We start from the raw sequence: 16,731 nt of genomic DNA, 5'->3' as shown, positions 1-16,731 counted from the left end.
AAAAGGATGACCTCGAGCCTCCCACAGAGCTTTCTGCCAGATTCTTCAGGCTGGGCTTTTTTCCTTATCTGCAGTGCAGTGTACTTTTTTTATGTCTTGTCCTGGCCCATGAACCACCTCCCTGTTTCATTTGCTCAGAGGTTTGTCATTGCTCAGACCCCGATTTGAAGTCATCCTTCTTCTGGGTCAGTTGACAGAGAGGACTTGCAATCAGACTGAAATGCAGAATGTGCACTCTTGAGAAAATGGAAACTTTTAAGAAAGCTTGTGTTTCTTTTTTGCCGGTTGGTGGAAACACAGCTTTTGTTTTGTTGATCAGATGATGTCCATCTTGCCTTTTTATTCCTCAAAAAATGGATCTCCTACGCAGGGAACAAACGGCTTACAGGAGAATTTGGATTCTTTCCTATGTTTCTCAAAACCTTCCTCTGCTCTTTTGTCCCACTCAATGATGCCATCAATGTAGTGCAGGTGTTCAGGAGCTTCTTTCTGTTCCAGTGCAGTTTAAATCATTCCTTTGGAAACGGTAGGGACGTGTATCCAGCCCTGGGGCAATCCATACCAGGTGCACTTCTCCCAGTCTGCATACGTATCTGGGGGTTACTCCAGTGCAGGTGTCAAACCTTGCAATTTGCAATCTTGAACCTCATTAGGTTCACACAGGCTCACCCTTCAAGTTTGTTGAGGTCCCTCTGGATGGTGTCACTTCCTTCTAATGTGTCAACCTCACCGCTCAGCTTGGGGCCATCGGCAAACTTGCTCAGGGTGCACTTGAGCTCATCATTGATGTCACTGATGAAGATGCTGAAGAGCTCTGGTTGCAAGACCGACTGCTCATCACTGGCTTCCACCTGGACACAGCGCTGTTCAGCACAAACCTCTGTCTATGGCTTTCCAACCAATTCATTATCCATCCTATCGTCCTCCACACAAATCCATACCGCTCCAATTTGGAGAGAAGAATGTGGTAGAGCACCATGAGAAAGGCCTTGCACAAGTCCACAGGGATGACAGCACTTACGCTTCCTTTGTCTCATGCTGCTGTTCCTGCACCACAAAAGTACATTCAACTCACAAGGGCTCGCTGTTCAAGCTTGTCCAGATCCCATTGGAGACAACCCTTGCTTCTAAGTGGGAATCAATTCAAGGCCTCTTGCAGGACTTGCAGCAACTGTAGGGCTTGTCGAGGGAATTGGAGCAGCCACAGAGTGTGTTGAGTGGGTTGGAGCAGCCACAGGACTTATCCCAGGGAAGGAAAAACCTCAGGGCTGTCACATGAGTTGGAGCAACTAAAGCAGCTTTTGCCAGGGTTGCTGAAACCACATGGCAAATAATGAGAGCTGGAGCAACTGCAGAGAGCGTTAAGAGGTGCTGCAATTGCAGGGCCTGTGTCTGTGCTGGAGCAACCACAAGGCCTCTCACGGGTGTTGAAGAAACAGCAGGGTTTGTTGCTAGGAATGCAGAGACTCCGTGGCCTGTTTTAAGGACTGGTGAAACGACAGGGCCTGCAGCAGGATTTGAGGCAACCACAGGCTGTGATGGAGGAGCTGGAGCAACTGCAGGGCAGATAGCAGGGTTGCAGTAACTACAGGCCTGTGGCGGCAGTTGGAGCAGCCACAGAGCACGAAGCAGGGCTTGGAGCCACCACAGCAACTGGCACAGGCCTCAAAGCAACCACAGGCACTGCAGGGAGGGATGAAGAAACTGCAGGGCCTATCTGAACATTCTGAACAATTCCAACCAACCCCTGGGGAAGGATCCACGCCCCCTTTGGGATAGGTCTCTCCCCACTTTTAGAGTTCTGTGTGATGTCACATGGCAGAGAACATCTCTCTGGCCAGTTCAGGCCAGCAGGCCTCCTTCTGCCCTCTACCAGCTTCTGGTGCACCACCAGCACGCTCACTCTCAGGGCACAATCAGAAGCAGAAATGGCCCTGGCTCTGTGCAGCACCGCTCAGCAACAACTCACTAGTCACTGTTCTAAATGTGCTTTTCCTCCTAAAGGCCAAACAAACCATCATATCAGCCACTACAAAGCAAGTCAGCTCCATTCACACCAAAAACAGGACAATCAGCAACACAGAAACGTCTTACAAAAACCAGCTGTAAGCCAGCATCAGCACATCCAGTTGGAATGCAGCTCCTCATTCATGGCACACAGCAGTTACAGCACCACCTGCTATTTGTGCCCTTATGCTCCTACCAATGCTGCTGATTCGCCCCTACGACCTCAGAGAGAGGAAGGGGGACCCGTCCCCTTCTTTTACTGTACCCTGATGGCTGGCACCGCTGTGGCAGGGAACAGATCCGGATGAGAAGAGCTTCCCCAGACGCTGCTCACCATGACTGCCCTCATTTCACACGGACACAGGGACCTGAAGCTGTCCTTCAGCTTCCGGTGTAGAAGGCTTTAAGAGCAACACTGATCCTCAATGCATCTCTCCAACAGAATAATAACTTTGCACAAAAGAGTGAAGCTCAGACTCTTTCAGACTTCTCAGCAGACTTTATTGGTTTCTGTCCCCAGGCATTCAACTCCAGGAAATACATGAGCAAAGGGAAATTCCACATTGCTTTGAATCTTCTATTATCTAATATTCCATAATCCTGACATGTTCCAGAACCATTCATTTACACTTAACTCTGCGAAAAGAATGAAATCAACCAACCAACTAACCAAACCAAACAAAAAAACCAACAGAGAAACAGTGCATAAAAACAGATGTATGAACATGAAAGCTTCAGTATTAGAAAATTTTTCTTCTCCTTATTCACTTAATGCTTAGGAGCAATAGCACTATCACAATTAGATATCACGCCTCAGTAATCCCAGCATGCATCCACCTCCAAATGTAACAACATTTAAATATGAACACGTGAATAAAGTACTGCATCAGAGGAGATTGTCCTTGACTTCTCACACAGCACATCTCTGCTTCCCTGGCGATTTTTGGTACAATGTTGGTGCCTCCTTCATTTCAATTGGAAGAGATCAGCCCACGAGGACCGAGATGCTTCTCCTTCTCCTCCCTTACTGATGGCTGAGCCAGGGGCTTTGATCCAAACTGGCATTCTCCTCTGCTGCCCTGGCACCCGTGCCTTCAGAGACGGGAGCTCCGCCCTGCAAAGAACACAGTGCAGGGCTGACATGGGGCCGTTAACGGCAAGCAGGTGTCAGCGAGAAACTGGGAAGGCTCATCTGAACCGATGTGAATGGGACACCACTCTTCCTGCCCAAAGGCAAAGAAAGAGGAGGGTGGAGACACAGCTCTCGGACCCAAGCAGGACAACATTAAAACCCCGTAATGAACCCCTTAGCCCCTTAGCAAAGCCTTGCATATCGACTTCAGAAAACCAGAAATATTTTTGGATCAAGAAGAGGGGAGCAGACACTAACGGTTCCCTCAAGAACAAATACCGTGCTTTAAAGACAACGGTAAAAAGAGGATAAAGGACGTGAGAACTCAGATAGCAACGGAGGGGAAACTGACTCCGAGGTGACAGCAGTTATGCCGTCGCCGATGCCGTGCAGGAGAAACGCGACGCCACCCATCACCGCCACGGCCTCGCCGCAGCTCCCCGCCGTCGCACAGCCGCACTCGGGGCCGAACCCTCCCTCGCAGCCTCCGTCCCCGCCTCCCTCCGTGCCCCGCACCGCGCTGCCCCCGCGCTCCCCCTCGGCCCCCGCGCGGGGCTCCGCTCCCTCACCTGCACGGCCCAGTCGCCTTCTTCTTGGCCGAGGCCGGCCGAGCACAGCGAGCTCCGCCGCTCGGCCGCGCCGTGCGGCAGCCCGGCGGGGAAGCAGGGCAAGAGCGGCCCGAGGAAGCGGAACTCGCTGTCGACGGTGCCGGCGGCGAGGCGGACGTCGTAGACGTAGCTGCGGGGCAGGGAGCCGGCGCCGCTGTCGGCGGCGGAGCGCGGGAAGGCGGGCAAGGGCCCCGGCTCGCCCCGCCGGGCCCGCCGCACGTGGGCGGCCACGGCGGCCGCCGCGCCGGCCACGAAGAGCGCGGACACGCAGGCCAAGCAGACGCTGAGGTACAGGGTGAGGCGGCCGTCGGGCTCGGCGGCCGGCGCCTCTTCGCTCGCCCGCAGGCGGCCTTCGGAGAAGCCGTCGGCCAGGGCGACGGCCAGCGTGGCGCTGGCGGAGCGCGGCGGCCGCCCGCGGTCCCGCACCAGCACCACCAGCCTGTGCCGGGCCGCGTCGCGCTCGCCCACGGCCCGCGCCGTGCGCACCTCGCCGCTGTGCAGCCCCACGCGGAACAGCCCCGGCTCCGTCGCCTTGGCCAGCTCGTAGCACAGCCACGCGTTCTGCCCCGCGTCCGCGTCCACCGCCACCACCTTGGCCACCAGGTAGCCCGCCCGCGCCCGCCGCGGCACCAGCTCGCCCAGCGCCGCGCCGCCGTCGGCCGGCGGGTGCAGCACCACGGGCGCGTTGTCGTTCTCGTCCCGCACCAGCACCCGCAGCAGCGCCGTGGCGCTCCGCGGCGGCGAGCCCCCGTCGCCGGCGACCACCGTCACCTCCACGGCGCGCACCTGCTCGTAGTCCAGCGGCCGCACCACGGACACGGCCCCGCTCTCGGCGTCCACCGACACGGCGGGCCGCTCCTCGCCCTCCTCCCGCACCAGCGCGTACCTCACGCGCCCGTTCGCGCCCGCGTCCGCGTCCGTCGCCTTCACGCTGCCGATCCGCACCGCGCCCGCCTCGTTCTCGCTCACCCACATGCTGTACGCCGCCTGCGTGAAGCGAGGCGCGTTGTCGTTCACGTCGCCGACCCGCACCCGCACGCTCTCGCGAGCGCTCAGCCGCGCCCGGCCCCGGTCCGTGGCCACGATGCTCACGTTGTACTCGGCCGCCGTCTCCCTGTCCAGGGCCGCGCTGGTGCGCAGCTCGTAGTGGTCGGCGAACGCGGCCGTCAGGCTGAACGGCACGTCGCCCTCGACGGCGCACTCCGTCCGCCCGTTGTCGCCGGAGTCGCGGTCCCGCACGCTCAGCAGGGCCACCACGGTGCGCGGCGGGGCGTCCTCGGGGATGGACGCGCTCACCGAGCTCAGCTCGATCTCCGGCGCGTTGTCGTTCACGTCCAGCACCTCCACGTGCACTTTAGAGTAGGCATACAGACCACCGCCGTCCGTGGCTTTGACTACAAGTTTATGGGTTTTTACTTCCTCGAAATCCAGGTTTCCCGATACGCGGATCTCCCCTGTATCAGCGTCCAAATCAAAAAACTGCTGGGACTTCTCCGAGGTGAATTCGTACCGCACTTTGCCGTTGGTTCCTTCGTCGGGATCGGCGGCCGACACCCGCACCACCAGCTGCCCCGGGGGGCTGTTCTCGGCCACGCGCACCTCGTACACCTCCCGCGAGAACACCGGCATGTTGTCGTTGGCATCCAGCACCACCACCCGCACCTCAGCCGTGCCCGACCTGGGCGGCGAGCCCCCGTCCGTGGCCGTGAGCACCAAATGCAGCTCCCGCTGCTCCTCGCGGTCCAAAGGACTCTCAAGGACGAGCTCCGGGTATCTGTCTCCATCTTCTCCTTTTTCGAGAGCGAGAGAGAAATGCAAGTTTGGGGACAGGCTGTAATTCTGCAAACCGTTCATCCCAACGTCCTTATCCCGAGCTGCTTCGAGGGGGAAGGCAGAGCCCGGAGTGACCGTTTCAGGAATCTTTAACACGACCTCCTTCTGCGGGAACACGGGGGAGTTGTCGTTCACGTCGCGAAGCTCCACCTCCCCGCGGATCAGCTGCACCGGGTTCTCAAAGAAAAGCTTGAAGAAGAGCGCGCAGCTCTCGCTGTGCGGACAGATCCGCTCTCGGTCCAGCGTCTCCGTGACCGTCAGGACGCCGCTGTGCGGATCGAGGCGGAAATGCTGCTCGCTCCCCTCGGACACCACGCGCGCCTTGCGAGCCGCCAGCTGGCTCGGAGAAAGCCCCAGGTCCCGGGCGACGTTGCCCACCCACGAGTCCCTCGCCATTTCCTCCGACACGGAATAGCGCAGCGTCTCGGCCCCGCTCTCCCACACGCAAACGCACACGAGCCACAGCACCACTCGCCTCTGGCCGCCGCCGCTCCGGCTCCCGCTCGCCGTCCCTCTCCGCCACGGCCGGCCTTTCCCGGCGCCCTCCATGCCTCGCCGCCTCGCTCGCCGGCCCCGACGCGCCGCGCTGCCGCTCGCCGGCCCCAAGCCGCCGCACTTTGACAGCGCCTCGGCCCCGAAGCCCCCCAGCGCCCGGCTCCGTGCCCCGCCGCCCTTCCCGAGCGGCTCGCACGGCTCTTCTGCGCGCCTGCGCCTGAAAGCGCGCTGCGGCCACAGGGAGCTGCCGCTCCGTGGACAACATCCCCACCCAGCGGCGCGACGCCGAATTGCTCCTTCTCCGCCTTCCCACCAGTTCCCGGTTCCAATCTCCTTTCCTCCTGCACACGCGATCCCAAATCTCAATGTAAATACTCGCCGCGTTTGGCAGCAGGCTTGTTGCCCTCACACGCACTGCTGCTCTGGGTATCACTTCTCAGGTCTCCGCGGCGAATTCATTTCCTCCGTTCTGTTTGGTCTTTGCAAAGTATTTTCTCACTGCTATTCAGTTCATTGTCGTACTTTCCTCATTTTCCTTTTTCTTTCTTTTCGTTTTCTTTTAATCCCTTATGGTAATTAACATTATAGTGATTAACATTATCTGTTATAATAATTAACAGAGCAGTCCTGACACAGACTGGAACGGAATGGGAGAATTGCTGCCAGAGAGCTTACACAGAACTGTGCTGTATTCAAATGATTCACCATGACTCCACCATGCTGTCATGCTCGTCATAATACTCTTCCAGGACAGAATGCTGATCCTGTTTCCTTCACAGTGTGTATATCAGCATGCCTTATGGTTCCAGGCTTCTAATGCTTTCCTGTTTGAAAGTCAGCTTTCTTCCCTGACATGACAAACATGTCCTACCTTGCGCCTATTCTGAAGTGTGGCATCACACAACAATGCTCTCTGATCTCCTAGGACACCGAAGGGGCTGTACACTTTGCTGCAACCCTGGCATCAGTGATTCACTTGCCTAAGCCATGTGAAGAAGCAAGGATCTCCTCGTCAAGGCATCCTGAGCAGGGCGAGATTGATTCATAGATTCATAGACATGCTCTGATTTTCTGATCATCTTCATACCTCCTCTGCTTTTGTTCCATTCGTTCCATGCCAGTGTTGGTGGGCACCAACCGGGACAAAATATTCCAGGTGGGTCCTCATAAGAGCAAAGCAGAGGAGGACAATCACCTCCCTCACCCTGCTAGCCACCTCTCTTTTCATGGGGACCACAGTACAGTTGCTCATCTCTGCTGCAAGCATGCATGTCTGGCTCGTCTCTGTGCACCTGAAACTTCAAGTCCTTCTCCACAGGGCTGCTCTCAGTCAGTTTTCTCCCAGACTGTAATCACACTCGGAAAGGACCTGACCCAAGTCCAAGGCCACCTCGTGGACGTGTGGAACCTCATTCAATTCCCATGGACTCACTTCTCAAGCTGTTCCAGGTCCTCTGGAGAGCATCCCCACCATCTCTTGCATCAACTGCACTACGCACACCAGTGTCATCTGCAAAACTGCTGAGGGTGCACTTGATCCCGCTCTCTCAATCCATTGATAGAGATGTTGAAGAGCGCCGGTCCCCACACAGACCTCTAGGGGGACACCACTCATCACTGCTTTCCACCCGCACATAACGCTCTTGACCACGATTCTATCGCTGTGAGCATCCAACCAATTCCGTATGCACTGAACAGCCCAGCCTTCAGATCCATACCTCTCCAACTCACCCGTAAGGACGTTGTGTGGGACCATGTCAAAAGCCCTGCGCAAGTCCAACTGCATGACAGCACTCACTCTTCATTTGTCCAATGCTGCTGTTACTCCACCATAGAAGGACACCAGATTGCTCAGACAGGATCTGCCCTTGTTGAAGCAACGCTGGCTGTGTCACATCACCTTCTTTTCTTGCAAGTGTCTTAACATGGCTTCTGAGAGGATGTGTTCCCTGATCTTCCCCGGCACAGACATGAGGCTCCTGGGTCTGGAGTTTCCCAGCTCTTCCTAATGGCTAAGACCCTTGACGAGCCTTTTCTGTCTAACTCTTGTAAACAGCTTGTGGCTCTTAATTGTAGCGTTCCCGTTGTGTGAATCTTCTCACCATATTTCCATGAGAACAAATAGGTTGATTTGTTGTAATTTTCAATGCTGTGGTTTCCAGCTCTGGCTTATTTCCCATGATGCATGCATTGGGATACAGGATATTCAGTTCCCGGTTCGAATCTCCTTTTCTCTTGCACACACGAGCCTGAAAGTGAAATGGAAATACTCGCCGCGTTTGGCAGCAGGCTTACTGCCTGCTCACAGAGTTCTGCTCTGGGTATCACTTCTCAGGTCTCCCCATCAAACTTTTTTCCTCCGTGCTGTGTGGCATTTGCAAAATATTTTGCCATTTCCATTGGTGCTGTTGTCGTATTTTCTTCTTTTTCTCTTATTTTTAATTAGCACAGTAATTAACAAGAGAGGCGAACAGACACATAGCGTTTCTGAGTGTGATAATTGGTGCCAGAGAGCTTGCATGGAAAGGGTGTGTGATCCTTCCCAGCACGTTTCTATGATAACAATTAGTCACTAGCTTTATAGCCTTCTCAGCTGGGATTTACAGCTCCTCCTTATTTCCCATGATGGACACACTGGGATAGAGCAACTTCAGATGGGCTTCAAGCTGCATTAGCTTTTGGAGGACTCTCCCTACTTCCTAACAGCTCTGAGGGAGAAGAATGCTACCAGTGCTCCCAATCCCTTCATCGTGCTCCCAAGGGATATGAGTTCTCTTGATGTGTTGTAGTCCTCTTGGTGCATCCTTAATGACACCACATGAAATGCAGGATGGAGTACTTCTCCAGCTTTACCAGGCATGCGAGCTTCTTCTTGTTATTGCAAAGGCAGGTCCCCAGACTCACTCAGATGCAGCCACTGTTGCGCTTTCCTCTTAAATCAGTTTTGTCTGGATGCATGATAGTCTAAATAGTATCACAGATTAAGTCAGTTTCTGTCTTTCCCTTCCTTCCATGCATTGCATGCATCTGTCCACCCATCCATCCATTTGGGATTGTTACCATCTCTCTTGTCACTACTGACATCAGCAACACAGAAAGGTCCAGTGAAAACTGTCATAGGCCAAGCAGACATAACTGGGAATACAGCTTGCAGTGGAATTACCAGGTCACAGCCTGACCCAGTGGCTGAGCACCAGGTGAGAAGGCATCGCTAACGCTGGGATCCTAGGGGCAAGCAATGTACCTGAGGGACTGGAAGGAGTGGAGCCTCTCCTTGCCCCCTCCTCCCCCTCATGCAAGAGGTTGCAGACAGGGGAGTAGCATCTCTTTAGACAGAGTTTGAGCCCCTTTGAGTCATCACCAGTCACTAGAAGGGGTGAGCCAGTTTTCCTTCTTTTTTACCTGCTGTTGCTCTTCTTTACCTCTGTTGCTCTCTTCATATGATGGAACTTGAACTCCTCCATGTGCTGCCAATATCTCTTTTTCAGCTGGAGCGTTAGCAGGCCTCTGATTCTCAGTATCCCAGAGCCTAAGGGTATACAGAAAGAAAAAGGATGACCTCGAGCCTCCCACAGAGCTTTCTGCCAGATTCTTCAGGCTGGGCTTTTTTCCTTATCTGCAGTGCAGTGTACTTTTTTTATGTCTTGTCCTGGCCCATGAACCACCTCCCTGTTTCATTTGCTCAGAGGTTTGTCATTGCTCAGACCCCGATTTGAAGTCATCCTTCTTCTGGGTCAGTTGACAGAGAGGACTTGCAATCAGACTGAAATGCAGAATGTGCACTCTTGAGAAAATGGAAACTTTTAAGAAAGCTTGTGTTTCTTTTTTGCCGGTTGGTGGAAACACAGCTTTTGTTTTGTTGATCAGATGATGTCCATCTTGCCTTTTTATTCCTCAAAAAATGGATCTCCTACGCAGGGAACAAACGGCTTACAGGAGAATTTGGATTCTTTTCCTATGTTTCTCAAAACCTTCCTCTGCTCTTTTGTCCCACTCAATGATGCCATCAATGTAGTGCAGGTGTTCAGGAGCTTCTTTCTGTTCCAGTGCAGTTTAAATCATTCCTTTGGAAACGGTAGGGACGTGTATCCAGCCCTGGGGCAATCCATACCAGGTGCACTTCTCCCAGTCTGCATACGTATCTGGGGGTTACTCCAGTGCAGGTGTCAAACCTTGCAATTTGCAATCTTGAACCTCATTAGGTTCACACAGGCTCACCCTTCAAGTTTGTTGAGGTCCCTCTGGATGGTGTCACTTCCTTCTAATGTGTCAACCTCACCGCTCAGCTTGGGGCCATCGGCAAACTTGCTCAGGGTGCACTTGAGCTCATCATTGATGTCACTGATGAAGATGCTGAAGAGCTCTGGTTGCAAGACCGACTGCTCATCACTGGCTTCCACCTGGACACAGCGCTGTTCAGCACAAACCTCTGTCTATGGCTTTCCAACCAATTCATTATCCATCCTATCGTCCTCCACACAAATCCATACCGCTCCAATTTGGAGAGAAGAATGTGGTAGAGCACCATGAGAAAGGCCTTGCACAAGTCCACAGGGATGACAGCACTTACGCTTCCTTTGTCTCATGCTGCTGTTCCTGCACCACAAAAGTACATTCAACTCACAAGGGCTCGCTGTTCAAGCTTGTCCAGATCCCATTGGAGACAACCCTTGCTTCTAAGTGGGAATCAATTCAAGGCCTCTTGCAGGACTTGCAGCAACTGTAGGGCTTGTCGAGGGAATTGGAGCAGCCACAGAGTGTGTTGAGTGGGTTGGAGCAGCCACAGGACTTATCCCAGGGAAGGAAAAACCTCAGGGCTGTCACATGAGTTGGAGCAACTAAAGCAGCTTTTGCCAGGGTTGCTGAAACCACATGGCAAATAATGAGAGCTGGAGCAACTGCAGAGAGCGTTAAGAGGTGCTGCAATTGCAGGGCCTGTGTCTGTGCTGGAGCAACCACAAGGCCTCTCACGGGTGTTGAAGAAACAGCAGGGTTTGTTGCTAGGAATGCAGAGACTCCGTGGCCTGTTTTAAGGACTGGTGAAACGACAGGGCCTGCAGCAGGATTTGAGGCAACCACAGGCTGTGATGGAGGAGCTGGAGCAACTGCAGGGCAGATAGCAGGGTTGCAGTAACTACAGGCCTGTGGCGGCAGTTGGAGCAGCCACAGAGCACGAAGCAGGGCTTGGAGCCACCACAGCAACTGGCACAGGCCTCAAAGCAACCACAGGCACTGCAGGGAGGGATGAAGAAACTGCAGGGCCTATCTGAACATTCTGAACAATTCCAACCAACCCCTGGGGAAGGATCCACGCCCCCTTTGGGATAGGTCTCTCCCCACTTTTAGAGTTCTGTGTGATGTCACATGGCAGAGAACATCTCTCTGGCCAGTTCAGGCCAGCAGGCCTCCTTCTGCCCTCTACCAGCTTCTGGTGCACCACCAGCACGCTCACTCTCAGGGCACAATCAGAAGCAGAAATGGCCCTGGCTCTGTGCAGCACCGCTCAGCAACAACTCACTAGTCACTGTTCTAAATGTGCTTTTCCTCCTAAAGGCCAAACAAACCATCATATCAGCCACTACAAAGCAAGTCAGCTCCATTCACACCAAAAACAGGACAATCAGCAACACAGAAACGTCTTACAAAAACCAGCTGTAAGCCAGCATCAGCACATCCAGTTGGAATGCAGCTCCTCATTCATGGCACACAGCAGTTACAGCACCACCTGCTATTTGTGCCCTTATGCTCCTACCAATGCTGCTGATTCGCCCCTACGACCTCAGAGAGAGGAAGGGGGACCCGTCCCCTTCTTTTACTGTACCCTGATGGCTGGCACCGCTGTGGCAGGGAACAGATCCGGATGAGAAGAGCTTCCCCAGACGCTGCTCACCATGACTGCCCTCATTTCACACGGACACAGGGACCTGAAGCTGTCCTTCAGCTTCCGGTGTAGAAGGCTTTAAGAGCAACACTGATCCTCAATGCATCTCTCCAACAGAATAATAACTTTGCACAAAAGAGTGAAGCTCAGACTCTTTCAGACTTCTCAGCAGACTTTATTGGTTTCTGTCCCCAGGCATTCAACTCCAGGAAATACATGAGCAAAGGGAAATTCCACATTGCTTTGAATCTTCTATTATCTAATATTCCATAATCCTGACATGTTCCAGAACCATTCATTTACACTTAACTCTGCGAAAAGAATGAAATCAACCAACCAACTAACCAAACCAAACAAAAAAACCAACAGAGAAACAGTGCATAAAAACAGATGTATGAACATGAAAGCTTCAGTATTAGAAAATTTTTCTTCTCCTTATTCACTTAATGCTTAGGAGCAATAGCACTATCACAATTAGATATCACGCCTCAGTAATCCCAGCATGCATCCACCTCCAAATGTAACAACATTTAAATATGAACACGTGAATAAAGTACTGCATCAGAGGAGATTGTCCTTGACTTCTCACACAGCACATCTCTGCTTCCCTGGCGATTTTTGGTACAATGTTGGTGCCTCCTTCATTTCAATTGGAAGAGATCAGCCCACGAGGACCGAGATGCTTCTCCTTCTCCTCCCTTACTGATGGCTGAGCCAGGGGCTTTGATCCAAACTGGCATTCTCCTCTGCTGCCCTGGCACCCGTGCCTTCAGAGACGGGAGCTCCGCCCTGCAAAGAACACAGTGCAGGGCTGACATGGGGCCGTTAACGGCAAGCAGGTGTCAGCGAGAAACTGGGAAGGCTCATCTGAACCGATGTGAATGGGACACCACTCTTCCTGCCCAAAGGCAAAGAAAGAGGAGGGTGGAGACACAGCTCTCGGACCCAAGCAGGACAACATTAAAACCCCGTAATGAACCCCTTAGCCCCTTAGCAAAGCCTTGCATATCGACTTCAGAAAACCAGAAATATTTTTGGATCAAGAAGAGGGGAGCAGACACTAACGGTTCCCTCAAGAACAAATACCGTGCTTTAAAGACAACGGTAAAAAGAGGATAAAGGACGTGAGAACTCAGATAGCAACGGAGGGGAAACTGACTCCGAGGTGACAGCAGTTATGCCGTCGCCGATGCCGTGCAGGAGAAACGCGACGCCACCCATCACCGCCACGGCCTCGCCGCAGCTCCCCGCCGTCGCACAGCCGCACTCGGGGCCGAACCCTCCCTCGCAGCCTCCGTCCCCGCCTCCCTCCGTGCCCCGCACCGCGCTGCCCCCGCGCTCCCCCTCGGCCCCCGCGCGGGGCTCCGCTCCCTCACCTGCACGGCCCAGTCGCCTTCTTCTTGGCCGAGGCCGGCCGAGCACAGCGAGCTCCGCCGCTCGGCCGCGCCGTGCGGCAGCCCGGCGGGGAAGCAGGGCAAGAGCGGCCCGAGGAAGCGGAACTCGCTGTCGACGGTGCCGGCGGCGAGGCGGACGTCGTAGACGTAGCTGCGGGGCAGGGAGCCGGCGCCGCTGTCGGCGGCGGAGCGCGGGAAGGCGGGCAAGGGCCCCGGCTCGCCCCGCCGGGCCCGCCGCACGTGGGCGGCCACGGCGGCCGCCGCGCCGGCCACGAAGAGCGCGGACACGCAGGCCAAGCAGACGCTGAGGTACAGGGTGAGGCGGCCGTCGGGCTCGGCGGCCGGCGCCTCTTCGCTCGCCCGCAGGCGGCCTTCGGAGAAGCCGTCGGCCAGGGCGACGGCCAGCGTGGCGCTGGCGGAGCGCGGCGGCCGCCCGCGGTCCCGCACCAGCACCACCAGCCTGTGCCGGGCCGCGTCGCGCTCGCCCACGGCCCGCGCCGTGCGCACCTCGCCGCTGTGCAGCCCCACGCGGAACAGCCCCGGCTCCGTCGCCTTGGCCAGCTCGTAGCACAGCCACGCGTTCTGCCCCGCGTCCGCGTCCACCGCCACCACCTTGGCCACCAGGTAGCCCGCCCGCGCCCGCCGCGGCACCAGCTCGCCCAGCGCCGCGCCGCCGTCGGCCGGCGGGTGCAGCACCACGGGCGCGTTGTCGTTCTCGTCCCGCACCAGCACCCGCAGCAGCGCCGTGGCGCTCCGCGGCGGCGAGCCCCCGTCGCCGGCGACCACCGTCACCTCCACGGCGCGCACCTGCTCGTAGTCCAGCGGCCGCACCACGGACACGGCCCCGCTCTCGGCGTCCACCGACACGGCGGGCCGCTCCTCGCCCTCCTCCCGCACCAGCGCGTACCTCACGCGCCCGTTCGCGCCCGCGTCCGCGTCCGTCGCCTTCACGCTGCCGATCCGCACCGCGCCCGCCTCGTTCTCGCTCACCCACATGCTGTACGCCGCCTGCGTGAAGCGAGGCGCGTTGTCGTTCACGTCGCCGACCCGCACCCGCACGCTCTCGCGAGCGCTCAGCCGCGCCCGGCCCCGGTCCGTGGCCACGATGCTCACGTTGTACTCGGCCGCCGTCTCCCTGTCCAGGGCCGCGCTGGTGCGCAGCTCGTAGTGGTCGGCGAACGCGGCCGTCAGGCTGAACGGCACGTCGCCCTCGACGGCGCACTCCGTCCGCCCGTTGTCGCCGGAGTCGCGGTCCCGCACGCTCAGCAGGGCCACCACGGTGCGCGGCGGGGCGTCCTCGGGGATGGACGCGCTCACCGAGCTCAGCTCGATCTCCGGCGCGTTGTCGTTCACGTCCAGCACCTCCACGTGCACTTTAGAGTAGGCATACAGACCACCGCCGTCCGTGGCTTTGACTACAAGTTTATGGGTTTTTACTTCCTCGAAATCCAGGTTTCCCGATACGCGGATCTCCCCTGTATCAGCGTCCAAATCAAAAAACTGCTGGGACTTCTCCGAGGTGAATTCGTACCGCACTTTGCCGTTGGTTCCTTCGTCGGGATCGGCGGCCGACACCCGCACCACCAGCTGCCCCGGGGGGCTGTTCTCGGCCACGCGCACCTCGTACACCTCCCGCGAGAACACCGGCATGTTGTCGTTGGCATCCAGCACCACCACCCGCACCTCAGCCGTGCCCGACCTGGGCGGCGAGCCCCCGTCCGTGGCCGTGAGCACCAAATGCAGCTCCCGCTGCTCCTCGCGGTCCAAAGGACTCTCAAGGACGAGCTCCGGGTATCTGTCTCCATCTTCTCCTTTTTCGAGAGCGAGAGAGAAATGCAAGTTTGGGGACAGGCTGTAATTCTGCAAACCGTTCATCCCAACGTCCTTATCCCGAGCTGCTTCGAGGGGGAAGGCAGAGCCCGGAGTGACCGTTTCAGGAATCTTTAACACGACCTCCTTCTGCGGGAACACGGGGGAGTTGTCGTTCACGTCGCGAAGCTCCACCTCCCCGCGGATCAGCTGCACCGGGTTCTCAAAGAAAAGCTTGAAGAAGAGCGCGCAGCTCTCGCTGTGCGGACAGATCCGCTCTCGGTCCAGCGTCTCCGTGACCGTCAGGACGCCGCTGTGCGGATCGAGGCGGAAATGCTGCTCGCTCCCCTCGGACACCACGCGCGCCTTGCGAGCCGCCAGCTGGCTCGGAGAAAGCCCCAGGTCCCGGGCGACGTTGCCCACCCACGAGTCCCTCGCCATTTCCTCCGACACGGAATAGCGCAGCGTCTCGGCCCCGCTCTCCCACACGCAAACGCACACGAGCCACAGCACCACTCGCCTCTGGCCGCCGCCGCTCCGGCTCCCGCTCGCCGTCCCTCTCCGCCACGGCCGGCCTTTCCCGGCGCCCTCCATGCCTCGCCGCCTCGCTCGCCGGCCCCGACGCGCCGCGCTGCCGCTCGCCGACCCCAAGCCGCCGCACTTTGACAGCGCCTCGGCCCCGAAGCCCCCCAGCGCCCGGCTCCGTGCCCCGCCGCCCTTCCCGAGCGGCTCGCACGGCTCTTCTGCGCGCCTGCGCCTGAAAGCGCGCTGCGGCCACAGGGAGCTGCCGCTCCGTGGACAACATCCCCACCCAGCGGCGCGACGCCGAATTGCTCCTTCTCCGCCTTCCCACCAGTTCCCGGTTCCAATCTCCTTTCCTCCTGCACACGCGATCCCAAATCTCAATGTAAATACTCGCCGCGTTTGGCAGCAGGCTTGTTGCCCTCACACGCACTGCTGCTCTGGGTATCACTTCTCAGGTCTCCGCGGCGAATTCATTTCCTCCGTTCTGTTTGGTCTTTGCAAAGTATTTTCTCACTGCTATTCAGTTCATTGTCGTACTTTCCTCATTTTCCTTTTTCTTTCTTTTCGTTTTCTTTTAATCCCTTATGGTAATTAACATTATAGTGATTAACATTATCTGTTATAATAATTAACAGAGCAGTCCTGACACAGACTGGAACGGAATGGGAGAATTGCTGCCAGAGAGCTTACACAGAACTGTGCTGTATTCAAATGATTCACCATGACTCCACCATGCTGTCATGCTCGTCATAATACTCTTCCAGGACAGAATGCTGATCCTGTTTCCTTCACAGTGTGTATATCAGCATGCCTTATGGTTCCAGGCTTCTAATGCTTTCCTGTTTGAAAGTCAGCTTTCTTCCCTGACATGACAAACATGTCCTACCTTGCGCCTATTCTGAAGTGTGGCATCACACAACAATGCTCTCTGATCTCCTAGGACACCGAAGGGGCTGTACACTTTGCTGCAACCCTGGCATCAGTGATTCACTTGCCTAAGCCATGTGAAGAAGCAAGGATCTCCTCGTCAAGGCATCCTGAGCAGGG

General features: G+C 56.4%; 1 protein-coding gene and 2 pseudogenes across 3 annotated transcripts in view; all 3 read right to left on the bottom strand.

Moving 5' to 3' along the window:
• Positions 1 to 2,344, bottom strand: part of LOC306951688 (protocadherin beta-15-like) — a gene marked incomplete at both ends in the record, with an annotated part of 5,427 nt that extends 3,083 nt beyond the window's left edge. Inside the window, 2 exons of the mRNA XM_079542226.1 lie at positions 670 to 851; positions 2,273 to 2,344. Of these exons, the coding sequence (XP_079398352.1) occupies positions 670 to 851; positions 2,273 to 2,344 (254 nt within the window). The remainder of the gene's footprint in view (positions 1 to 669; positions 852 to 2,272) is intronic.
• Positions 2,345 to 3,031: 687 nt separating this feature from the next.
• On the bottom strand, positions 3,032 to 6,340 carry LOC306951845 (protocadherin beta-15-like; annotated as a pseudogene). The gene is made up of 2 exons: positions 3,709 to 6,340; positions 3,032 to 3,121 (listed from the first exon to the last, which is right to left on the bottom strand). The product of its transcript is annotated as a protocadherin beta-15-like (transcript).
• Positions 6,341 to 12,655: 6,315 nt separating this feature from the next.
• LOC306951847 (protocadherin beta-15-like) lies at positions 12,656 to 15,964 on the bottom strand (annotated as a pseudogene). The gene is made up of 2 exons: positions 13,333 to 15,964; positions 12,656 to 12,745 (listed from the first exon to the last, which is right to left on the bottom strand). The product of its transcript is annotated as a protocadherin beta-15-like (transcript).
• Between the last annotated feature and the right edge of the window lie 767 nt (positions 15,965 to 16,731).

The sequence above is a fragment of the Tetrao urogallus genome (assembly GCF_951394365.1).
Source record: "Tetrao urogallus genome assembly, chromosome: 14".
NCBI lineage: Eukaryota > Metazoa > Chordata > Aves > Galliformes > Phasianidae > Tetrao > Tetrao urogallus.
Note: the sequence above shows the minus strand (reverse complement) of the source record. Positions and strands in the feature narration are given on the sequence as shown.